This window comes from Lepisosteus platostomus, chromosome 6, assembly GCF_059453375.1.
Source record: "Lepisosteus platostomus isolate fLepPlt1 chromosome 6, fLepPlt1.hap1, whole genome shotgun sequence".
Classification (NCBI taxonomy): domain Eukaryota; kingdom Metazoa; phylum Chordata; class Actinopteri; order Semionotiformes; family Lepisosteidae; genus Lepisosteus; species Lepisosteus platostomus.
Window position 1 is genome coordinate 21,091,576 of NC_142616.1, and position 27,505 is coordinate 21,119,080.

General features: G+C 38.3%; 1 protein-coding gene across 2 annotated transcripts; it reads right to left on the reverse strand.

Moving 5' to 3' along the window:
• On the reverse strand, nt 1–27,505 carry tbc1d12b (TBC1 domain family, member 12b). Of its 2 annotated transcripts, XM_088634739.1 has the most exons (14): nt 25,536–27,505; nt 13,763–13,886; nt 11,639–11,695; nt 8,142–8,257; nt 7,449–7,531; nt 7,240–7,357; nt 7,046–7,152; nt 5,231–5,311; nt 4,348–4,442; nt 4,186–4,257; nt 3,680–3,808; nt 2,961–3,070; nt 2,265–2,523; nt 1–1,603 (listed from the first exon to the last, which is right to left on the reverse strand). In XM_088634739.1, the coding sequence occupies exons 1-14, from the start codon at nt 26,885–26,887 to the stop codon at nt 1,535–1,537; spliced, it is 2,772 nt and encodes a 923-aa protein (XP_088490865.1). In that variant the 5' UTR covers nt 26,888–27,505; the 3' UTR covers nt 1–1,534. The 2 variants fall into 2 exon arrangements, with proteins under 2 accessions (XP_088490865.1, XP_088490867.1); XM_088634741.1 differs by lacking the exon at nt 11,639–11,695 and having other exon boundaries at nt 25,536–27,491.

Consider the following 27,505-nt stretch of genomic DNA (forward strand, 5'->3'; position numbering starts at 1 on the left):
TTTTGCTTCAGAGATTTATTTACACATGGGAAGTGTAACTAGTGGTTTTATAACAAGGCAAAAACCCATCTATTTACAATCAATTTTATATACAGTACCTGTGGTAAGTATGAAAAACTGTACATTAGAAAGCAGGAGTAGAAAAAGAAAAAATGCAGACTTAATGTACGGCTATATAAATTAAAATAAAAATAAAAAGGAGGGATGCAAAGTTAGATAAAGCTTTAAATAAAAGAAAACAGCAACATAAAATCCCAACATAAAATCCTTATGTGTGGTCAAGTTAAATGAAGATACAATAACATGAATAAACAGATGACTATATAAAAACAGGTCATGCTTCGGCTAAGTGAGTGTTGCTTTTTGCTTTTTTTAAATATGACAATATTTCAAAATCAAAATGTAACCTGTTTTTAAAATTTACCACACTGAGCGTGTAAAAAGAACTCAGGGTGTTAATGCAAAAAGAGTTTATAGTTTTTTACATTTACCATCAAAGCTGTACTGTTGTAACCATTCTATTTGGAGACGGCAACCAAAGCAACTTGAACTTCTGTTCCAAACTCAGTGAAAAGTGATGCGGAAACCTGCACCCTGTAAATCACCGAGATTCCATGTGCCCGTTCGAGTTCACTATTGCACTTCATAAAGATACACAGTTTCTGTAGAACAATTCCACGTGCACAGCTCACACCAGGGGAGAATATATATTCATGAAATCACATTCCAAGGATACACCGGTAATCAGTACTGTCTTTCTTAGTCTTATCTAGATTCACACTCCTAAGAATATGAATGTAAAATGGATAGCACCTTCAAGTACCTGGGAAGCTCAGCACAAGCAGTGTCAGAAACTTGCCATTTCATTTCCTTGCTCACCATAAATAGTGTTTATCATCAGGAATGTCCCTGAAATAACTGGTACTGTGGTTATAAGTGCAATGCAAGTAAAAAGACATTTTTTACGCTTCTCTTGCCTAGGTCTTATAGATTTTTAATTCATTTCTATACAATTATTTTAACAAGTTAAAAAAGATAGATTTTGTAGTGAAGATTTAATTGATTTGGTCCATAAATCTTGATTATTTTTTTTGCTGGTTTGTGGATTGCTGGAGTATATTACACTTTGTGAAGTGATTTTCAGTTTTTTTCCATAAACAAACCCACAGGAATTATATCTGTTGCCTGCACAACTTGAAATTCAGTTTATCTGTAAAGCACACTTTTGACAGCTGGGAACTGTTCTTGCATTTACTGTAGGCCTGCTTAGCATTGTAATTTCCAAAGAATGTGTCCTCCTCCCAGTTTTTATCTTCCACTGAGTCAGTAAGAAACTAACCCCCAGCAGACATTAATACTGGCTATGGTGTTAGAGGTTTTCCTCAAGTATTGCTTCACAACCTTTTGGTGAAATTGACTAAGTAAGTTTTCATTGTCAACTCCGTTCTAGTCTTCTGTCACAGTTGTTGTAAAGGAAATTTTAGAGGAGTATGCATTTTTTTAATTGTTTCATGTGTACCACAACAAAACCTTTTTAACTTTTTTGTGCTGGGCTGTTGTTCTTGTCCAGTTCCTTGCTGTCCTTCATCAATGCAGTAAAAACCTAATAAAGATAAGGATGATTTAAAAAAACGTTTTGAGGTTTGTTTCCAGTACTTTTTTTCTAGTGAAAAAAACAAATTTAAAGTTACATTCCCACATTTAGTTGATGATTGGGAAACCATTTTTCTTCATATGCAATTGTGTTTGTATTCAGTAGAATTTTTTTTATTGTAGCTGTTAAAGAGTTCCTCTAGGTGTTGCTCTTGATCCTTTCTAAGGTGAGTGGTTAAGCATTTATGGCACGTTTCACTCTATTTGAGTAGCACTCATTTTGAACTACCCAATGTTAATTTTGGTAAACTGATCTAGGCCTATGATTAATCACAGTTTGTAAAGCCAGACGTTAATCTCCTATAACTATATACTTTTCAAATTGCCTTAGGACTTCATGCATACATAATGTAGCAAAAAGTACAGTTTAAATAAAATTGAATCCCAATTGTAAGTATTAAAGTATTAAGTTTATTGATACTGTGTTGAATACTAAGTGTAAATTGTACTGATTTCTAACACTTAGATAATCGTCATATGCACAGAAAAGTCTTACTAATATTACTGTTTATGCAATGAATTAGCAATAGTGTTTCATATTTTTAAGCCAAACAGAAAAAGAAAGAAGCTTGTGTTTATGATATACAGTACTGGGAGCAGCTGTAACTTACTTGAATCCATTTTTTATTACTGCTTAACATCTGGACAGCTGCAATGCAGCTGAAGAGCTTTTCAGAAGTCGTTTCCTCAGGAAGTCTGGTCAAGAACTGAGCTATGTGTATGAAATCCATCTGAAGGAGGATGTCTTCGTACAACTTGAGAATTCCCAGACCTGTTCGAAACAGAAACTCCTCTCCATCCCGGCAAAAGACATCCCAGACTCGACAGGCTAAATCCAGAGGCAAGGATTTGCTGTATAGTGTAAAAATCCTTGAAAATAGACAGAAAAAAAACACAACAGACAACAGAAGGATTACTAAAAACTGATAAAGGCCTAATCACATTCCTTCAATTAATTCCTTGCATTAATATTGCACTATTCATCCACAAGTATTCCCAAGTGCTTTATAGACAGGATAAGGTCCACTGTATCTATTACTGAGGTGCAGTACCTTCTTGGGTGACTTGTGATAGACATAATGTACCTATAGACTCAGTACACAGCAGAACAATTGAAGAAGAAAGTGGAAATCAGATTAGCTTCTGAGCTCTCACAAGATCAGGCTCCAAGATGTGAATGCTAGTTCACCATTACTAGCAAAGGCCTCAAACAAGTGACAAGTGTCACTGATTTTCAAATGACAGCTACCTGACGTACTACGTTATTGTATCATTGGTATTTCACCATCCTTTGACACTGTACTTACCAGTCAATAAGATAGAGGTCAGGGGTAAGGTTGTAACTCTGAAAGTGAGCAAATAACCTGGGAAGATTTTCATCAAAGAACACTTCAAATGCAGCAAAGTATTTCAGCATCTGCAAAATTAAGAGTGGATAGCACATTTATTTTTTTTTATTTTAAAATGCAATATTCGATACATTGTGTGTCATCTTTGTCCCACTTACATTACATGATTTTTGACAAGGTAATATTGCTTTCCAATGATTATTGAACAGTTCTACTTGAAATATTTTAAAAGTCAAATGGACTGCTAAAGATATATCATCGTAGATGATTAGTAACAGGTGCTTGCCTTAAGTACAAATTTGCACAAGTGGTATATCCTGATCAGAATGTCTTTTACCATCTCCAAAGAATGCTGAATAACTGGTTGAGTTGCAACACAACATTTTAAAATGTAATGATAATTAGAAATTATACACTTTTAGTCATTAATAGATAGCTGGGCTATTCTTTTATGTACATACAATAATATATACTAAATATATACAAATGTAAATAAAATATATACAGTACATATTTTTAAAAATCTTGTATTATATCAAATACCTCAAAAGAAAACTGATAGTAAAGCCTTTTTTTTTAAATGAACAAACAGATACTAGCTGACGGGAGAACAATACACAAAGAATGGTCTGTAACAATGGCATCTTTATTAAATGAAATACTTCATTATAAATTACCAAGTCATGATCAACTCTGAAAAAAGCCATTTGACAGGGCTTGTTGAGAAGGTTGGCAAAGGCAATAAATGCATCGGCTTCTTCCAGGTTAAGGATTAGCACAGCAGCAATGAAGGACATCCCTTGTACCTGAAATGAATGAGCAAGAGAAGTTTCTTTCAACACATTATTAAAACAGACAACAGACATTTAGTGCAAGCTGGCCCGTGACCTGAATCTAATTGCTTTGATAAAATATTTTGTCTCGTTTGTACAAAATGTTTTTTTCCACATTAAAAGCATCATTGACAGACTGATAGTTTCCACACAACTCCCAGTAAAGATCAAAAGCATCAGAACGCTGCATACAAAGCTTAGTAAAATACATGCAAATGTTGAACCTACAAAGAGCACTCTACTTATGTCTGATGTTCTACGTACTTTGCTGTAGTTTTTTGTATTTTTCTTTTTATTGAATTTTTCTTTACACTGTCAGATATATGTATATTTTTTCACAATATACTTACATATCCAACATCAGGCCTGTAACAGGTATAGGCCCCTAGTACACTATGCAAAAGATCATGGTATGGACCACCCTATAACAAAGAATGAGTTAACATTAGTTTTAATTAGCGACTAATGGAGGAACAACAAGAATAAAGCTACAGACATGCACGTTTACTTACCTTCTGAAATATGAAAAGAGAGGGAAAGGTTCGGGATATATCCAACTTTATCAGCTCCAGACTTGATTCTCTGTCCGCAAGCGACGCTCCTGAATCTAAAATTGAATAATATACAAAAAGCTCTCTCTCAGCTGCTTTTATTTTAGGCTTTTCGAAAGAACTTTGCTTTTGATGCAAGCTGGACTATTCCTGGAGGCTACAGACACAAAGCTAGGTACCAACGCAAGGCCCATCTCTGAACAAACTCTGTCAATGCAAGCTTTCGAGTTCCAAGACTCCAGCACCGTCAAATCCAAGTCCAATGATTGTTAGATTTTTCTGCGCACGCTGTTGTTTTTACAATTTGGTGCAATGGCTTTTCTTTAAATTGTGCCTACTCAAATATTATCCAGCTCAGAAGCAGCCATCAAGTCTATCTTTGTTTCATGACGTGTATGAAACACCATGGCTCATATTTTGAGGGATTCTAACTGGCAAAAACAATCTGTCTCAGATGAACTGCAGATGTTTAAAAAAAGGAAGGAATGAGTAATTACTGGCAAGAACACTATTTGACTTTCTTTTTAAAAACATGGTTTTCAAATACATGGTTTATGCTGATGCATGAAACAGATTAAAATGCCAGACTGCAAGCAGAAGACTGGATAGAAGATGCCCAGTGTAAATATTGACCAGGATAAACCGTCTAAACAAATTTTCCAATGAGTTAAATATAACTAGTGCAGTATAAAGTCTGAGACAGAAAACCACCGAAGCAACAATGCTGACAAACTATATTTGAGAAGAAATTCTTTTGTTAGGTTACCTAAAGACAAATCATAATGCTGTGCTTCATCAAAACCTAATTCATGTCCCATTTTAGAGTAAAAAAATGACCCCTTACCCTCTGCTTCATTTTCTGATCCTGTTTCACTGAAACTCTTCCATCGTTCCTTAGCTCTGGACAGAAAAATTTCATACAGCTCTGAGGGAAGCACACACACAAAAAAAAAATAAGGTGTGATCATATAAAACCCATGATCATACTAGGTTTTGTAAACAATTTTCACCATTATTAGATCTGAGTATGTACAGCAGTGAATCAGTATCAAAAACACTTCTTTTGAGGCTTTATTTGTGATATCAGGAAATAGTTCTACCTTCTTCTCTCAAAAAATGCATCAGCACGTTTTTTGCAAACTCTACTGATTTGAAAATGACAATTGCTGAATCAACTTATATGAACGCTACAACCCTTGTACCAGCTAGTGGGCAAGGAGAACAGTGCTTGTTCCAAACGCTGTCTGTTGTGCTCTGCAACCTTGGCAGTGGTTTACAGGAGAGCTCTTCTTCAGTGCACCTCTCTCTGACACACTGCAAGCCTCAGGGCCCTCACTGCCCCAGGTAGCTCCACACCATGGCTTAAGCAATCCCCGTGACACAGCCCAAGCTCATAGGCGGAGGAAACTTTGTTCTCAACCTGCACTCAACCATGCAGAAAATTCATTGCTTTCTAAGATTATTTAAGATTACTTATAATAATCGCCTGTTTTCGTACAGCACTTTTCATCGCTTCACACATGGGAGGGGAGCCATTTCATTCACCAATGAAACCAAAGTGTAACACCACCTACAACAATGGAGACGCAAGAATTTCCTGCACCTGAATTAAGGGAGAAATTTAGGAAGGCCAGACTGAGTAAGCTCAGAATGTAATTTAACCACAAGACCAGGGTAATACCCCTACACTTCTAATCTGTGCCATGGGATATTCTCCCACTCTTTGTCATATATTAAATTGAATTCAATTCAACTTTATTGTCATTATACTTACACAGGTGCATAGTATAATGAAAAGTGTTTCTCATTAGTCACTCAGGTGCAGTATATAAATAGGACAGAAGATAAGACAATAGACAGTAACACAATAGCAATAACAGTAACATGTAATAACATAACATAAATAACATGTAATCAAGTAATCAAAACTGTGCAAAATTCTGCAGAGAAAATATAACAGGACAAAAACAGTGCAAGGTAATTCTTGGAACAGTGCAAAAATAGTATGGTTAATTAATAAATATTACGACAGATAGGTCTCCCATCCCAGTACTGACCAGGCCCAGTCTTACTGAGCTTCTGAGAGCAGATCACATCGGACTACAATGAGCTAATACTGCTTTGTTATCGAGATCATAATTTACCAAACACCACTACACAAGAATATGTGTCATTTTATCACAAAGGTATAAAGCATATTTAAATATTTGTAATAGTACTAAATTGCTGTGATTAGCAAACACAAGGATCTATTTTTTCTTTCTCTTCTGAACACATTGTGCTAAAAGCTTTGATGCAAATTAAAAAGAATGCTGTTTTCTTTAACTAGGTAAATGGGAAATGATGGCCCGATAGTCAAGTAGCTCCTCTAATTTGGCCTTGATGGACCACTGACACTGATACCTCTCAATCGGATGAAGTTATGCACCACTGCAAAGGCCTATCAATTTAATCAAATGCTTTTAGGTACTAAATTTGGCTACCCACAATTGCACATCTTTTGGAAATATTTTAAAAACAGCACTTCACCACAAAAAGGCTTTGTGTTAGTATGAAGAAGAAATTTTATTCCAACTGGTAGATTATATTTCCCTTCTGGTTTCAAATTTTTATATTGATTTTTCTCTCAGAAACCAATACCCCGTTAAAAAATCCTTACCGTGTGTAATATTTAGTTCATTTCCAATGGCCAGACTCCAGACTTTGCCACGGACACTAGGGGGCAGTCCTTGCCACCAGAGCTCTCTGACTTTTCTTGTATTGCGCCTGCCAATGAACACACAGAGCTGTTAAAGAAAACTGTACAAAGGGCTGCAGCTTCATCCACAGACCCGTGACCAGATACACACTCACATGGTTTCCCAGTTTGGGAGGATCTCAGTGTTCCAAATCACCATAGCGTTCGCAATGATTTCCTCCTGCTTATACCTCTCTTTCATTATTTTCTTCTTCTTCTGTGCCTCTTTCATCTCTGTGGCAGAAACAAAAAAAAAATACAGACAGGCTACAGACCAACTAAAAAGTTCTCAAAGACCACAGAACGAACAAAAACAACGACATACCTCTCTTCTTGGCCTCAGCCACCATCTCGTCGTACTCCTGTCGATGGCGCTGTGCTTCTACAGCTGACTTTGCAGGCAGGTTTCTGTAAGAAAGACAGCTATTCTTCACGAGGGGTCGGTCAATCTGAATTAACGATAAAGGACACAAAATGCAGCAGCCACCAATAGCTCTGCAATTTCTATCCTGTTTCAGCAGAGCAGCTATCGGGTATATACAGTGCATTACTCTGGTGCCATTAAGCCGCCTTCCAAAAAATTGGTTTGAACAGCTTCATAAACAAAAGAAAGTCAAATAAAGAAGCACGGAAACATACGGTCAGGTGATTTTAATGCTTCTCTGGTGAAACATATAGACTACAGGAATAGAAACGGGATTCTATTTCAGACGAATAAATTCTTTATGAACTCTGAAGCCTGCCAACAAATGAAACAGATGACCCACTGTTTTGAAGTGGACTGTAAAAAATAAAACTACCCTGCTTTTGTCATATATTTTGTAGCAGCACTCTTTTTCGATGGCTGTTCCTCTGTCATCACCAACAGTTACAGTTTCTATTAATCTGAGTCAGCCGAATCAGTAGCCAAGAGTTACTGTTGAATACCGTGTACCTTTGTTCTAGGAGAAATCCTAGATTCCCTGTTAATATTCAGCGATAGGTGACAGTGAGAATATACAATTTCAGGCCAACTCACGCAGGGCGGTCTTCCAGAATAAGTGCTGTAGTTGAAAGTGGTTCAAACTCCAGGTTTTTGCGCCTTCCTGGCTGAGGAGGGGGATTGGATGCCTTTCCGGTCCGCGCTTCATATTCCTGAATAAACGGCAAAAACTTAGCAAAGTTTCCGCACAAAAAAACACACACGACCTGCAACACATTTGCCCCCCGTATTTGCTGCCTACATTTTTGCAAATGTTGGATGTTGACATTTACAAGTCAAATGTATGAAGCTGCAAGGTTTCAGCTCACGCCAGATAAAGCGCAGTGACAGGAAGGTAATTTCTTAAGATAAATTACAGATAAATAATACTTTGAACATTTCAATCAAGTTTTCTTTTACAGCAGATGTCCACTGGGAAAACTAGGGAAAGCTTAAAGGAAACTTGGAAGAGAAAAAGACATTGCTTAGCTGTCACTCTATTTTAATTTTAAGATTACAGTCTATTTATTCTTTATTTTATTTCATAGTGTATTTTAATTGTTTTTAAAGTTGGCAAAGGAGAGACTACAGTATAAGATTGTTTTACATCTTTTCAAAAGAGTAGAATTTATAAATAAAAATAATTCTTGGAAAAATCAGATAGGAACTGCAAAATAAATCATGCCACAATGACTAATAATAATAAAATTCATAATAAACGCGTCACATCATTCTTAGATTTAAACAGACATTCTTTTAGTGTTCTTGTGCAACAGTCTGCACAGACTGAAACTTCTTTGAAATCTACAGAGAACACGTTGAACCGGCATTCCTGTTGCAAACTGCACAGTGTCCTCCAGAATAACATCAGAGTTTACCAGGGGGCAGTGAGAAGAGACACGGGCAAGGCTAAATTCTGTTACTGTGGCCAGCCATCCCTGCGCAATTCTGTCTTATCTGCAATGTTATTCTGCAGTTGTGTTAATATTCATTAAATTGTTGGTACAAACTTGGGTCTTCTGAAGTGAAATGGAGTCAGTTCCATTTGAAAGATTTCACCTAAAAACTATTTTATTTTATTTCTAAGTTTTCACACTGTGCTTCATATCAGGTACATATTGTAAGCTTCAATTACAAGACATATATCCAGCCTTGGAACATTCCCAAAGAAATGCTAGGGTCAAAACTGGCAATGACGACAGAGCTAGATCTGTATCAATACAAGTTAGCCTACATCTCACTTCCTCTAGAGAGACATTTTATTAGTTCCTAAAATTCCTGTCATTGCTATAGAATTGCACACAAAAGCTACAATGCTGCCAAAAGGGAACAAGAGCTTTCAGCAAAGATGACATACTAATTTACTACCACAGAACCCTCAAGATTTAAACAGGCTGTTCATTGCATCAGTACAGCATTTCTATTCAAACGGCAGGGAGCTCTGCTACTGCAAACATGTAGCTCTGTATTTAAACAATACAGTATTGGTTTTATTTGTGCCAGTTACTGCTCTGAATACATGGAAACCATCTATCACTCAGTTCACCATTCAAATAGAATAGCAGCCTTTCACAAGGCAAAATACTAAGCATTTTGCAGTTACCACTCAATAGTAGCACTGTGTGGATGAAACACACGATAGGATATTACCCAATGCAGTTTATTGGACACCCTAAAGTATTAGATTGTGCAATCTGCAAGGGAAGAACTTAAGAAACATTTGATAAATTCCCATTTGTATAAAGGAATGCAGTTTTAGTCTAGGTCACAGACTTTGCCCACATGAATGGAGGGATTCAATTTGCAGCCACCTAAACTGAGCCTGCTTTCAAGACAGCAGATCAATTTATTGTGCATTACATTCTGGACACATCTTACTGTTAGAGAGCTTTGTGGTATGTGAAATATGAGGAAAGCCAAGTAAATGTATTTTTGTTTTAAGAATAAAACTTTTTGGGGTATTGAAAAGGTAATCATAAAATAAGTGATTACAAGTAACAGCTTCAAATTCGACTCCCAGTAAGATCAGATTTAAATGTTTCAAGCTAAAACAAGCTATCCCTCTGGGTATCTGGTTGGAGAGATTGTCCTTCAGCAACAGATGTAATAATTGAGAGCATTGAAACTACAACATTTCTACTTGTGGCCTTCTGCTGCTGTTAATCACTGAAATCAGATTTACTGAAAGTAAACCATTAGTCATAAAAGCAATTTTACCAATTTCCTCAAGCAGTAATTAGAACACTACTGTGCATTTCAGAAATTTGTTCAGATACTCTTATTAATATACTGTATCCTATTTACACACAAGGCCAAATCACTGTTCAAACAACATTGTACATCATGTCATCCATTTTCCTAAATGTAGTATTTATTTTAATATCGCTATTTGTATATTTATATTTTATTCTGTTCTCACTTGAATGAATCCAAGTACAAAAAATTGTTATGTTGTTTCCTAAAACACAGAAAACACCATCTTTTACGATATGTAATTAAGGTTCTAATGATGGAAATATTGAATTTTTTAAAACAAAGTTATTTAACTTTGCTGTAATTTTATTAGTTTAATCTAAGTACTTTAGTCCATTCTATGCAAAAAGATCTAATGCAAGGATTTAGGGTCCCTGGTGGCTTCCTACATAAATGTTAAAACTTAGTGTACAGAAAAATAAGAGTCAGATAAGTCAACAGGTCTCAATTGTAGGTGAAGTAACACCTATCCGTGACACAATTCTGCACGATTTTATCAGTCCAGGTCTGGAAAGGATTAAAAACAATGGTATTTGCAGTTGCTGCTGAATCAGTTAAGAAATTAGTGAGCAAGACCAATATCTTGTTTAAAAGTGCCACTGCTTAAAGTGTTCTTAGATTCCCTAGCCTATGTTTGCATTTATTGCATGCCTGGGACTATTTTATTTTCCTGACCTTCCAACACTGCATGTGCTCCAGCCCGGAGGATTAAATACTAGAGTGCAGGATTCTAGCATGGATAAAATTTCCTCTGCATCTTTTGCCACTCTCTGCACTTTCTACAGCACAGAAATGTCATGTACAGAAAGGCAACTTTAGCGGCCATTTTCTGTACGTTAAATTTAAAACACCTGTCTTTCTTTGCAACACTTTCTTAGTTTTTTCTGTGTAAGGCCTATCAATTAAAAACGCTTACCTTGATAATGTACACAGTCGTGTACAACAGTGACGTCAGGCCGTTTTTTGGCCAATGAGGAAAAAAAAAAACAAGAACAAGCACAGACAGAATGGGGGCAAAGAATGAGACCTTGTGCTGAATGTGGTCAGAGAATTTAGGGTAACATAAGTTCAATATATGCAATGAAAAGAGCAAGCCTTGCTGATTTTCTGTTATTAGGTGGCAGTTTTTCCTTTGAACAATGTTTTACTTTTCATGTTAGTGCCATGACATTTTCTCATGCTAGTATGAAAATGCGAAGTGCAGACAATCAGTAGGTGGGCTATGAAAATGATCGCTAAGCGGTTCCATGCATACAGCAGGTTGAAAGATGACTGTAAAAAAAGACAATAAAATTCCATACCCCTGTGCTTAACAGATTTGGTGTAGATACAGACGTTAGATTGCCTGGGTTACTGTCCTGATGGAAAAAAACACAGTTTGTACTCAGTCAGTAAAGCATTGAGAAAAGAACAAAAAAACAAAAACAAAAAGAACTCTAAGTTTAACTTCCCTTTGAACGAAAAACAAAAACATCGACAAACAATGCTGCAGACATGCCCTAAAAACATGACATTATTTTGAAGGTGATTTTCTTGGTTCCTATCAAAATAAACTGGTATAAACCATCCTAGGAGGTACGAGCTACATTGGGCGAGCAGACCGTTTTCTTAACTCCTATAATTTTACCTTTACAGGGCCAAAAGGCCAGTCCGATACTTCACTTTAATAATCATCTACAGTGCTATCTTTAAACGCGCTCTACTAAGTAAACCTGCCAGAACTACGTAACTGTGTTACATATACAAATAAGGAAAAAAAGAAAAGAGAATTATAATCATGCTACACTGTAATATGAGATCCTGAAGAAATGGCAACAAGTATAAAAAGCTGGGTGGGTATTTATTGATAAGAACTACATCCATGACACAGCAGTAACTATGGCATAAACCGGTTTTCAATTAAAACTCTACTTGAGAACAGGATCCTACTGACCAGTTAAAGTCCTTCTTAAACCTGTTGCACAGCAACTGGCAAGCATGGGGAAGGGTGTCACCTGGAGAGGAAATCAGGTGGCTCACTGCATTTCAGCAGCAGGAACTGGTTTGAGCCCACCTCATGCAGCGCACACTGCTGATAACTGTTTGCTCAGGAAGCCTCACACGGGCCTCCGCGTCTCGCTTTTTAAGTATTCTGCTTTTTAAGATGTAAAGGTACACGTGGACAAAAAACATCTGTTGATAGTATCTGTTCAGTACACATGGAGTAATACTTGATGCTGCAGACTGTTCAAAAGAAGGGCAGGAAATAAGAATAAAACGATCTCTGTGGAGGAAGGAAGCCCTGCGGGTGGGATATGGGCTGGCCAGCGTGCAGCAGCCACGGTCACTTCCTGCTGGGGCGAAAGCACAGCCAGCAGCTGCAGCTGGAGAGTAGCCTGCCAACAGGCTTTCAAACCTGCTGACCCTGGGCCTTTCATTCCACACAGCGAGGAGGGGCTGCCAGAAACGTGGGGCTGTCACCACAGCTGAAGAAGCAACAAATGGAAACTTCTTCAGCTGCAGTGCGTGGAAGCCCGGACCCAGAAACGATCCAATCGGAATCTGGTCAATAAGGGCCTGTTAGGTGATGGAAGTGTATTCAAGTGGGTTTTATCTTTATCCCAGAAGCTCCTAACATTCACCTTAAGAAAACTCTTAATGGCTGGAATGGAATCCAACTTAAAGTTACATGTGGGGAGCGAAAATCTAAGCTTTAGCTTGTGGTTCAATTATTTAGAAGCATTCAGCTGTTCCTGGATGTTTTCTGACCTATATATTGCACATACCACATGGCTGTGGAAAAAGGTTTTTATGAATGGTATTAGTAACTAATGGCTGCCATTTTAAAAAATGTCACAATTTGTCAAAATACTGTAAAATGTTTTGGTGAAACACATTAATTACAATAAAGGTTCTTTGAGATCATTGAATACTTAGGTATCTAAGATCAGGAAAAGCACATTTAAATGATTAATTTTAATAAGCAACAGTTATTGGACTTCAGTCTAGTCTTTTACTGTCTTTTACTGCAAAAAATGCAAATACAAACTTGTTGACACAAACATCAAACAACAACTCTATCACACCCAAAAAATTATAATTTTAAAAAAATATTACTTTAATTGCTGGTGTTTTTTTACAAATATTTTCTCTATAAGTTGCAGAAAAGGATTTATTTTGCAAAGACTGAAGCACATACTGCCTAGTACTTCAGCTCTGTGTTGACTAAGAATGTAACACCAGTCAGACTCCTGCTGTTTGCAATTTAAAGACAGTTTAGAAAAATGTTCAGAATAAAATTAACCATGAACTTTTAATCAAACACAGGAAACAAACTGAAGCAGTAGCCAGAAAATGGGGGTTAAGTTAAGTTAAAGGAGACAACAAGCAGTCTTAAAATTGTCTTCACGGCAAATATAAACTGTATGAGAAGTATACAAACCAACCTGCTGGATAGTTTTGGAATCCTTCTGAGTGTTCTCTCTTAGTGGAACTTTTCCGAACAACTTCCATCCAGGAACACTCTGGGATGGAGTTTTAGGCTCTTTACCTTTCCTGGAGAACAAGCTCCTAAGAAACAGAAGAGTAAATGAGATGAGTTATTGCGAGGATGAGTGTGGGAATAGGCAGGGGAAAACAGAACCCAAGGGTGGATTTTAGAGTTCACAGGCTGACGCTGTCATTATTAGAAAGGATAAAAATGTAAAGGATCTCAAAAGAATTTCCATGAGATAAACCACTATTCCATAAAACCATAGGAAGACAGACAAACATGTTTTACTGAACAGTGACTTACAAAGCTCTCTAATTAAATGCATCTCCACTGGTAAACTTTGGAATGCCAACAGGAAACTAATGTTACATTGTCCGCATTAAGTTATCATGGAGTAAGCTTACACACATTTATTAAAGGAAACGTGCAGAGAAAAATAGTTGTGTTCAAAGGTATTTTAAACAAGCTGAACCTGTGTTACACTAAATTTCTCTCTAGCCTGTGACAGATCTTCACGAATGCAGATGACAGGTTAAGAATAGCAGTTTTAGATCCTAACACGCAAATAGAAATCCTATCCCTCCAGGAATCCGGCTGAGAAAACAAAATGGACACGTTTTAAAAAGAAAGCAGGAATGATTCAACCACCTTGTAACAGTACTTGTTAACCACTTTTCTTTCTGAATGTTATCAAAAGCAGGGCTCTAATACCATGGGGGTGTATTTACTTCAACACTAGAACGTCCAGTTTCCATTATATTACTCCAGATACAGTTCATGTAGTGCAAATTATAAGGCTCTGACTTAATAGTGTTCAACAAGCAGAATCTCCTTATCTTTCCTATGTCTAGAGTAGGCACCTCTCCAGCAGAACAGCACAGTCAGAGACAGAGGCCATTCATTACCATCACCTCTGCAGCCTACACAGGGCTCCGACACATGTCTAATAGGGAAAGCACAGCAGAGAGCACCATGATAACCAAAGCTAGTGGCCACAAACAGCAGCAGCACTGAGGGGTCGAAGAATTGTGCTTACCATGCTAGCTTCAGGGAGCATGTCAAATCAAGTAAGTAGATAACCAAAAACTATTAATATTGAATTATTCAGTATGCTGCAGTGGTACCATGACTGGAGTTGAACTCCTGTCACACAACAGGTTCTGTGGTTAGGAAGGAACTGTGGAAACACTTTCTTGAGCAGAAATTGAAATATAGACAACACTGTCTGGGGAAATTTTCCACAGCTCTTCCGGACTATGGCGACAAGAACAAAATTATCCTTTGAAAATTAAAGTACAATAAATGACCACATTTTTATTCTGTAACTGACACTTCTAAAACTACATTTAGAACATAAATGAAAAAACAGTTGTGGATTTCACAGTCTTTGGGAAATCTCTGCCACCTGTTAAAAAACAACACATCCTCACTATGTGTCATATCGCGGCATTTTAGATTAACAGGTGCCTGTTATTCTATTCTATAACCCATCTTCATCATAACTGCTCCAAATAGTCAGCGCGTATACTCAAGAAAAGAACAGGTCCTGAAAGCATATACTGTCTGTTTCTAAATCTCAAAATCCTAACGCAAGTCTGTACTATTGTTACGTGCCATCATCCATACGTTTATTTAAACCCAATGGAGATATGATTACAATGTAGGCATATTAATATTCATTTATTAGAATTGACAAAATACCGCTATACTTGTAATGCTAAAGTATATCATCTTAAATGTACTGTATTTTCAAGAGACTGTAAAAAGCAAATGTACTTTAATGTTGATATAAATGTTCTTAATATTTTATTATTTACAGTACTTACAGCACTGTTTTGACTGATGAAAGAAAAAACATTTCCAGATTCAAGGTCCCCAAACATGCAAAGAGCCCTGTGATACTCTGTGGTTCATACTGTACATGACTGTAGGCTACGTATTTAACATTTACAAAACCACAGAAATAAAAGGCATCTGATATCGTATCTTCAAAGCTTCAAGGAATATGCAAGTTACAAAAACAAAAAAGACACATAATTGATTAACCTTGAAACAAAAACCACATGGTTCAGTGCCATTATTAAACATCTGACAGGAATTTTCTGTATCCTTCAGCTCTTTCCATTACAGCATTTAATAACTGTGTTTGGTTAACTATTTTCTCACTGTAGTTACCAGATGAAATTCATGAAGCCTGCAGTGAATGCCTGACTTAAAAGAGCTAAAAATAATACACAGGTTATCCAAACAAGTGAACATATTGTTCTTCAGTCAAAAACCTTCAGATAAAATTGTTGCCCATGACTAAAACATAACCAAGGACAGATTTCAAAGGTTCTAGCTTCCCTGCATAATTTGTTCTGCTTCACCTGCCTCCAACTAAAAGCACAATTCCCAAACGTTTAAAACGGAACGTTCTCTTTTTGACTTTTATTGTCTGCTGTTAGATTTGCACCTTTAGACATTTGAGCAAATGTTGTTCTGATGAAACTACGCTTTGAAATTCAGCGTTTACATCTGCGCCCTTTAAATACATTTGGCTATGCTGCAGAACAACAAGAGCTGCACTTCACACAGTCAAGAGTTTAGTTTTACAGTTTACAGCTTTACCCAAAACAATGACATAGAATGGAAAAGAAGATTTAATAAGGGTTAATAACTGTAATTAATAGTGTCTTTAACAGACCAAAAAGGCATATTTGTCACAAATGAACATTGATTTGCATATTGATATACTATATAACATTCTGCACAAAACCAATTCTAAAGAATGAACAGCCAGGGATGGCAGTTGATTAACCACACAGCCTTGGGTCATAAACTGCTCTAAACAAGCCAGAAGATCAGCCTGAGAACAACAAATGTTAGTACAGCACAAGACATTAGGCATATGACACCGGGGATGGCTTAAAACAACCTAAGAAAGAACCTTTTCTCTCAGACTCGTACAGGATTTAAACAGTTTTCCAGCCTCTGGCACGAATCATATTATTCATATGTTCGGGAGGAGAAATAAATCCCATCCAAAAATGTGACCATTAAGTTGTAGATTAAAATCTAATTATTAATATCAATTCAGGCAATCCACTGACAAATTTGTCATTTAAAAACAACCCAACCTCTAGTTCTTGAAATGTTATATTTTGCATTAAATAATATTGGAATGGAATAATATCTATTTTTCCATTTCATTTTTGTCATTTTCAACAGTAATACTGATATTTTACATTAACTACAATGCAATGTACATGTGCACATCCAAGACACTAAACCATAAAGCATGCCAGACTGAATTTTAGAAGTTCAAAAAGAAATCCAGTCATGAATACTGCCATAAAAAAATCACTGTTAAACCTGATCATCATACGCTCTTTTAACTTTGCATCACTTAGATTGTACCACTCAAGCTTGAAAGCTGTGGCGACAAACATTTTTGTGGAAACGTGGAAAGGTGTAGAGCTGATGTAGCTAGGAGCCTGGAATCCAGGAGGGCTAAATGGGAGACTCACCTTTCCTTTCCAATAAGCCAGAGGATCAGAATTTCCTGACAGAGGGTTTGCTCAGGTAGCTTAACGTTTCTGCAGTCGAGATGTTTCAGCAAAGCGATAGATCATATCTAAAATTAGTCTGCTGTGCGTCTTATGTGGAGGGTACATAGCTATGTCAGGCCGGTATTTTGCAAAGTTCCCAAGTGATTTTAAATTTGTTATGGTGTGAACTCATGAAACATGGATAGGCCATCCTATCTTCATCTGAAATTTGAAGGTTTTATAGCATCCCTCTAATATCGCTGTTGCTTTTGGATTCGATGCCAGGGAACTTCCAGCTGTCCAGCTACACGTGATCAGAACAGGGGCCAGTTTGTCATCACACTCACTGCATCAATCCCAACAGCCATGATATGGATATTGAGGTTCAGCTCAGCAGTCCTTACGCTCATTGCATTAAGCACCCAATAAAAATTGAGCCAAACTACTCTTCAAATCTAATGGTTGAAGAATGGTTAACAGAAAAAAATTAGGCAAGTTATGTGCAAACATTGGTATTGTTCCATACCAGTGAAAAGCTCTGAAAGTTTGCTCAACTTCAGTTCGTTATCAACACCACCAATGAATTGGAACCAAGCCCTGAACAATTTGTGTGCTTGTTTTTCTAACTGGAAAACACTTTTAGAAGCCACTTTTAAAGGTGTTGTATAGTATTATTATAATTAACATATCCTTTAACCCCTTTAAACATCAATACCTTAATACTATGATTATCTTTAATTTCTTGCAATACTATACATAACTTTAGCTAATTTTCTGGAATGTCTACATTAGAATGAAAACTTAAAATCTACAAACGATGCTATCCTGGGTAGTAAAATATGTCTACTGTATGTTTGTGATAACAGAATTTTGGCATCAGCACACATACTTATTTCTGCACCACAACATGCATTAACAGTGGTGTAGTTTGTTTTTCCTGTGTGCAACCCCACACAATTTTTAAGTCCATTTATAGATTAAACCATTACAAATTTGCCTGTGAATAATATGAACAGAAGCAAAATATTTTTAAGACATTTTTAGCTGAAATCAGGTCTATTGGAAACAATTGTTCCAGCATATGTGTTAAGATTACATGGACAGTAAAATAACATGCAAAACTAAAGGATCTACAATGACTGTGTGACAGGTTCTTACAGTAATACTCTGTACACCAGAGCAAAGAATTCTCATACCATAATGAACAGCTGAAATGCCCTTTGTCTAAAAGTTTTGCTTCACACACATTATGAATACTGTGAAACAAACACACGTTACTTGTTCCTTTGCAGTCTACGCATGCTGACACAGCTACCCACCTGAACTACTACACACATACAGTAGCTTATTACTTCAACAATAATGCAAGTACATTTATGATTGTGTTTCCCCACAATACAATTATAAAACACAAGCACAAAAAGGCATAAAAACATCTAGGAATGAAAGAAAAACCATGTAGTGTTCAAACACACTCACAGAAACAGCCACAATTCTGAGTGAAAGAAAACACAATGTGTCTGGCACATCTGCTTGCAGCTGTTCTTCAGTTTTAAAAGCTGCCCTGGAAAATTAGCTCCATTAAGTCAGTGTGCAAATGAGTAATGCGAAGACTCTGAAGCCTGAATAATCTGGGTTATATACTAGACCTCGGTTAAATTATCTCTGTGTTGTAGTATTCAAAAGGACATCCAGTACTGCATAAGTGTTTAGTTTTACTATCAGTTTTACTACAAAGAGTAAAACTGATATAGCAGAGCTGGTGCTTTTACTTTTTTTTTACCATTAGATCTATGCTGGTCATTGCAGCTGTTTTACTCATCAGAGATAATCCTGTTAACTACGGAATAATTTCACTACAAAACAGATTTCATCTGTAAGGCCTAATTTACAGCAGAATCTTCGTTGTAATACAGATGTGATACTCTGAATACTCACTTTTGTACAAAAAAAATCTACCAATGGGGACACTGCCTTCCAAAACGTCAGTGACAGCAACTGCAGATCACATCTACATGCAATGTGATCTTCGATTCTTGCCTCACTTGTATTGATTTTCTGGATACAAAAATGCTATTTAGACGTTTAGATGTTGATGTACAATTAAATTACCATCGTCATTTCTGGCACAGACATTAAAAAACCTTTGTTTAAAGACAAGGTTGTGTAATAGTGCCATCAATTTATTTCTTTGTGATTTTTTTTTTCACCTAAGGCTTGGTTTCACTTCACTGAGCAAAATTGTATGTGAAAGATTAACATAAAATCTTAAAAAGATTAAAATAAAAAGTATAAATGGTAATATTCCTTCCACTATCCTCTCTCTTTCCAGGTTCACCACTTTCTTAACAGCCTTACCAAATTAAAAGAAAAAATTCAAAGCCAATGAAAAACAAAGTGAGTTAAATATGCTTTTAAGTATAATAAATTATAACATTTGTATAGTACATTCAGGTTTACTTCTTCAGGAGTTACTTTCTAGAAAATAAAAAAAGCTCTTTATTGAACCTTTTTTGTATTTAATGCACTGTAAAAAGATATATAAACAACAAAAAACTGTATATCCATACACAGTGGAGAAGACTGGTGTTGTGGAAACTTCAGTTCTTGAGAACAACGTTCTGTGTATACACTGATAAATAAAATATCTTCCTCCGAACTCACAAACATTGATCACTATGTATTACTGTACGTGGAAAAAAACTCATATTCAACACTTGGAGACCAAGACAACATGTTTTGTATGAAACAGATCTGAAGAACAGAAACTACAAGCAAAGCATTATTAGAACACTGGTCAGACAGAATTTAAAACAAGATCGCTGAGCTATGTCAAAACAGTGTGACTGTCTTGTATAAAGATATAACTTTATCTTGGTCACAACTTAGAACACTAAGTTGCATATTTTCTTATCATAGAAAAAAAGGTATGTTTAGAGCTGTAAAAACAAATGAAACTTTATAAATTTAGATGAATCTGGTATAAGATTTCAATCCATGGTGCTCTCTAATCCTATTATTTCAGTCATCCCAGTCAAAATAGCACAGGGATTTTGTGCATTAATCCTTTACAGAGTGCCAGTTTCTGAGTGATTTCAATAATGATCATAATTAGAGGCCATGTACAACAGAGTCACAGTTAATAACTGACAAACCTCAACTAATCATAGCTGCTGAAATCAAATGACAGGTCTCCCTTCTCAGTAGCTGATACAGTGCAATTTTTCATAGAAATACAACACATAGCCTGTATTATGATAATTTGTAATATACCACATAACTAATGTGTAAAGATAAAATTGCTGAAATGGCAATGTTTCACTAACATGTTTCACTAAGTGTATGACAACGTGTAACAAAGGGTGACAATAAATAACAAGCGCTGTTAGGAATTCATATTTGCTTCAATTTTCACCTTAACCTTAACCAGCAAATAGTGACAAAAAGCAGTTTCACCTGCTCTGGTCCCCATGTCAAAAGAGACGACACAGCTGGTAGCTGTAATATTTCCGATTAACTACATGTTCAGAACCAACGTAAGACTGCACATTGTTTTTGCTTTTTGTTTAATACAGTTGAGGAAGATCTGCAGGACACTTATTAGACAAGTACAAATGGATTGGAAATTACTCATCATTAAACACTGCTAGCTTGGAAAAACAAGATGGAACCCATGACAATGCCCTAATATGAGCAGTGTGGGTATTTCTTTTAGTCAAAGCAATGAGACAATGTCCTGCGGTGAACACTAATATTTACAATAAACGTCTAGAAACACTCCCCAACTTTAAACAGAGAGGCACTGGACCAAACTATCTCAAGGCAGCAAACAAAACTAAAGAACACTTTCCTGAACCATACAATTTTTCTTTTTCTTTTTTTAAGTGAGCACAACTGAGTAGGACATACTTGCAGCAACACATATTTACTAATATTATTTACTACACCACTCTGACAATTTTAATCATCTAAAGCTGCTAAGCAGACGTTAATTGTTCACACTCATTGTTTTCTAGACCAAACTGAAAACACCATCTTACTATGTTACAGTAGCTTAAAATATTAAACACCTAAGATACACACATGCATAATAAAACCCACAGTCTAACACAAACATATTAAGACACTCGAAAGGTTAGTATTGATCATCAGGAAAATTAAGAATACTTATTACTATACATCTCTGGCAGTGCTGAACACAATGAGACAGTAGTAACAATACTTGATTTTATTCTATGGGCATAACATAAGTATTTTAACCTGCCAAAAGGGAAGCTTAACCCATTATGACTGTAATATACAACGTCATGTTCTACACCCTACAGTTTCCACTGCTCTCAAAGCACATTCGATTATTTTTGGTCAAGATGCTGTGACAACAACTATATGAACAGTTAAAATATAAAAAAGGTTTTGACTGTTGGTTAAAACTATACTTATCTCTATTTGGTTACTTCTGTTTTTCATTTCACATATTACTGTAAAATTGAACAACTTCTTATCCACTTTGATGTGTGGGAAAAAAAGTATTTTCCTTAGGGAAACTTTAATGGAAGCAATATCGTCTCCCGGGATGACAGTAACATCTTTACTAGTTACAAATTCACAAACCCTGTTTAGTGAGTGGCCTTTGCTCAAGACATCAGGTTTCCTGTTTAAAATAACTTCTTGTTTCTATGACACTATAGGAAAGTGCAGATGGACCCACCTGAGCTGTGCTCTTTAATGATTTATAGTAAGAATCCAGTCGCTGGCAGGGTCTTTCCTTTCTCATGTAAACAGATCTCGCCTTGGGCAGCTGCCTGCCTGCAGACTGTTCCAAGTCCAATGAAAACATTCCAGCGTGGTTTTCATAAGAAATAATTTCAGAGAATGGGAGCCTGAATAATAAACCAGGATAACAAAAGTTCCTTCTTTTCACTCAATGGATGTCTGTTTGTGAGAAGGAAGGGAGCAGTCTTCCTGATGCGAATACTAAAAGAAGTCCTGCTCTCATTTCAAGTCCCACACAATCAGCTGACACGCTCATATCATATCAAGAGCCAGACGCCCTCAACACAGTGCATGTCTCATCCATTCCAATACAGTGAATGCACCTTTCTCTTCGCGACAGAACTGAAGCAAACCACTATGCACAGACGTACCATGATTCCGTGACTGAAAAGGTTCAGAAAACAAAACTTTCTCTTTTACAAACCACTAGTTTTGAAACAAGTTAAAAAAGAAATAACAATAAAGGCATAATATACAGCTGCATTACCACATCAAAATGCTAAAATAATAAGAGTGCTTTACTTTGCTACGACAGAATGTTTCACATAAAAAAAACTATTGGCTAAAACACAAGCGAGTGGTGTTTCTTTCAGCGTGGTCTTGCTGACTGTGACATTTTTTTCAGATTACAGGCTTAATTTCACTTCTCCTTGAAGCACTTTCCCTTTAACATACTGTCTGGTCACATTTTACACTTGGCCAAGTGTTAACAACCATTTCCACAAACTTTCTTTTGGGTTAAATATTTTAGTGCTTATAAGTAAGTGTGAAAACCTCTGACAGCGCCGGTACCCTTGTGTACAAACATGCATTAGCATCCCGGATGCTGAACTTTATTTGCATTGCAGCTCAAATTAGAAAAGGAAGAATCTGTTGTGTTGTTGTGTTGTGCTGTGAAAACCACAGATGCCAAGACTAACAATACAAAGCTTGAAAAGATTCAGGCCATATCTAACTGCTGTGCAGCTCATGCACAATTAAACAATCATATCTTCTTTGCAAGCTCTGAAAGAGAGATGTGTCAGCTAATTATTATATCACAAGAACCACATTACACTCTAATCAAGCCCTTGAGATATGGCGTGGGTAAACGAGGACTCACACGAAGCAAACCTCCACAAAACACACCTACAGTATTGTTTTTTCTAGAATTGCACTTACAAGCACTTGTCCCCAAGTACTACATACATAGAACATAAGAAGGGTTACAAATGACAAGCCATTCAGCTCATTTGGCCTGTTCAGTTAGTAATGAATTGACCCCCATATCTCACCCAGCCATTTCTTGAAAGAAGCCAGGGTACTGGTTTCAACAACATGGCTGGGGAGTTTGTTCTACAATCCAAAACTCAAAATTTAGGATTATTTTTACAGAATGGGGAGCACTTTAGGTACAACACCCACCCTGGTGAATTATCCAGGGCAACTGGGTTATACTGTATATACCAGTACCCTACTTCTACTTTTTTTCTTACTGTGATTTACTATTTGAAGAGACCAGAGACTTGAAAGGGACAACTGCAGATCTCTTTTCCAAAAAAGAGACATAAGCTTACAAACTCCACTCAGTCTCCACTGAGGGACATGATAATGAAGTAACTTGAGGGCAGCTTAATGTAGCACACCAAAAGACAGCAGATTATTTATTATAAGAGAGAAGTGGCCAAATTACCTCTTTCGCTCTGTTGAATGATAAAATTGCACTGACATATTAGAAACAGCAACATACAGGTCAGAGTTTACAGGGCCTCATAAAAGTATTCACCCCCTTCCAACGATATTCTACTTCCAATGATATCCTACGTTGTTTAATTAGAAATGAGATAATCATACTTTTAAGAGTATATTTTTAATTATAACTTAAATGCTTAGAGTTAAAACCTTCATGGGTGAAAGAAGTCATACATCAGTAAAAAAAAAACACAAATAAAATCAAGCAAATATATGTTGATCGTGTAAGTATTCACCCCCTTGAATGCGGGAAACCTAAATTAGTTAAAAGAACAGAAAGTTACTTGACAACTCACAAGGTGAGTCGAATGGCCTCTGTGTGCAATAACAGTTGCTCACGAGATCTCAGAATAAACACAGCCGCCTCTGCCAAGTCCCTCAGGCAGGTAGCGAATTTCCCTCAAGCTATGACATCATGGGAGGGAGGTGAATACCTTGACAAGGTGCTGTATCTATCAAGGAAGTGTGAAAAATGAGAACTGATCTGTTAATGCACAGAGACAACCCAGCAACAGTGTGACAAATGAGTGCAGTGGCAGCTGTACTGCCTTCAGCTACATTTCGCATATGGAACTGCGATGGCCTCATGCATCTGCCACTATTGTAGACTGAGACAAAAGCTCAATGCGGAGAAGGAAAGGGTTTCCTGTATCAGAAAGCAGCTAAAAGCACTGCTATATGACACTTCACACCACTTAACAGCACATATAACGTTTTAAAGGGAAAAAACGTTAGGAATTATGATAATTTGTTTGGATGTTAATGTCCCAACATTTTCCCACTTCTGCTGTGTCCTATAAAAAGGCAAAGAGACCCCCTGTGACAAGACGGGGAGTGTTAAAATTAAGCAGGTATGGATTGGAAGAGGGGACAATGACCCAGCAGTTTCCACACCACAGGCAAATGGAAACAGGGAGCTCTGGACTCCCAGTAAAATCCCTCAACCTGCTCCTGCAGAAACAACTGTGGAAACACAGGCAGACACAATTGGGAAATCAATGTGTTCTTATCAGACTACGCTATATTCAAGTGTCAACAAGGAAAAGCATCACGTCTCAAAGTGCTGCTGACAGACTGTTAGTGTCAGAATGCATGAGACTGCCCAAGCTGAAGACTTGAACGTCAGTGCTTCACCAAAATATGTGAACACTTCATTTTAGGGGTCACCTGCAGGCCATGTACTACTTCATTACTGACACAGCTAGTTGACTGTCAGTAACCAAGGCCTGTCTTAAGTATGCATGATTAGTAACTACAAACCAGACATATTTAACTAGTGATGAAAGAGAACAAGTACCTAGCTTGTCTAGCTAGTCTTCATACAAGATTTGCCCGTTATTAACCGCTGGAAAGCCACTCATAAATACCACATGGCTCACATGGTGACTCCTAAAATAAAGTGTCTACCATTTGTATTCCCCAAGAGGCAGTGTAAATCACTCAAGAAAAGATTTTATAGCTTGTGCCCAGAAGGAACCCTGTGCGGTCTTTGAAAATACACTCATAAGTTACTGCTTGTTGAACCATGTCTTTAAACCAACCTAACCACCACTTGAGGCAGAGTCTGATGTTTCAGAACGCATTACTGCACACAGACCGCAGTGTGACCTCAGATTACTCTTTGTGATCACCACGTCTGTGAAAGGCCAAGTGGGAACAGGGCTGTAGATAATGTTAAGTGTAGGTTTTTACCTGCTGAAAAAATCAGAGATCCCAAGCTTCTTGGGTTTTGAGCCCTGCTCTGCGGAGGAGTCCGCAGGTAGGGGCAAGCCATCGGGCAGGTTGTCTGGAGCGCTTTGACGCCGGCTGACCTCGAAGGTGTTCCTGGAACCTACAGCGACGTCCATAAACCTCGGGTCGTGCTCCTCCTCGGACCCGGAGCACACCTGTCCACCCTCCGGGCTGACCGGGGTGGCATCGCAACTGAGGCAGGCTGTAGTGTTTTTGTTAGTCCTGAGTGTTAAAGGTCGAAGAGATGAACTCTCGCTTATCTCCTCTGCTTTCGTGGGGTGCTCACCGCGTTCAGCGGGTGATGTGCTGGGTCCTGAGGACGCGGCACCGCGCTCAGAAGCCGGAAACACAGACGCCCCTCCCGCTTGGGTCTCCAGCACATCCCCGGGCGCAACTCCGTCACTGGACCCCTGACCGCATCTTCCAAGTGGCGCAGGAGGCTCCGTGTCACCTGGGCTTTCATCCGGGCGGCCGTGGAAATCTGCTGAGGCGTCCAGCGACTCGCTCTCGTTTACCACCCCACCGTTGGCCAGTTTCGCTTCCCTCTCCGCGGCGCCGGCGCCTTTGCACGGCGCAGCCGGGCGGCTCAGGGTAGGGCGCTCGCAGCACTCAGAGTACGTGTCCCCCGCCCGCGGTATACAGTCCACATCCCCGTTGGTAAGTTTCATGTCTGTGGCCGGCGAGGCCGTGCAAGTGCAGTTCTGCTGGTGCCGGCCGTCACATGACGGCGAAAAGAGTAAGTCTGACCCAGGGTCGCGAAGTAAACGACCTCTATCCGGTTTCCCAGCAACGCAGCCTTCCGCTTTCGCCCCGCACTCTCGTATCCCCTCCGAGGTGCTACCTATAAGCATCCCGTTTCTTTCTCCCTGCTTGGTGGCAGCCGCAGATGAGCGGGACGGGATTCCCCGGCCACCTCCCCCTCCGATTCCTGATCCAACCATGAGCGGCTCCGATGACTCAATAAATCCGTTTAGGGTGCCATCGCTACGCTGCTCGGCCAAGACACAACTGTCTTTAATCCTGCCGGGGACGCAGTCGGTGACAAAATCAAGCATTTTTTTACCTCCAGCAGGAAGGGGCTGCGATGGCAGGCCGATCTCGTCTGCGCTCACATTCCTGTCACCGGCGGAATGAACAGACCCTCTCCCCGGAGGAACAGACTTCGTGTCTTCGGAGGAGACTTTATTCCTGTTGTCTTTCACCGCAAGAGAGGCGGCTCCCGAGCGGCAGCCCGGCGGTTTGGTCTTCTGCTCGTTTTCGTTGACATCGACAGACAAAGGCAACAGGGGAGCTCCATTTTCCTCTTTTTCCATTTCATTCACAGTGCTCGCACAGCTCCACAACAAAAACGGTGCAGCTGTGCCGCCTCGGATCGCTGGGGTTTTGTTCGCCCCTGGTTCGGGAGAGTCGTTAACATTTTAGAGCACTTACGATTCTTTAAAACGGGACGAAAAACGGCCGGACTGCGGTCATTATTAGCGGCAGAAGACACGGACACATACACTCCAGAAACACCCCATCCCCATCCAGAGAGGTGATGTTGTTGTTAGTGTAACAACCGGCAGCTGTCTCCCCTCCTCCTGCCAATGAAGGGAGCCATTTTGAAATGCCCGTATGACGTTGTGCCTTCATCCAGGCACCTCACAAAACGGGAAAGGGGAAACTGGGAATCGCAGCGACATCTGCTGTTGACATAGAGTCTCTGTATTGACCGAAGCTTTAAAATTTTTCCTGGGAAGCACGGAAGCGTGGAGGTTAGGGCTGCTGCCTTACTCTTCCTGGGTTTTGGGTGCAATACCAGTCTGGAGAGCCTGCAGTATGGAGTTCTCATGTCCTCCCTTGTTCCTGTGGGCTTCTTCTGGGTGCGCTCGTTTATTTTCACGATTCAAAGACAGGTTATTTTAGGTTAATTGACGTCTAAATTATCCACC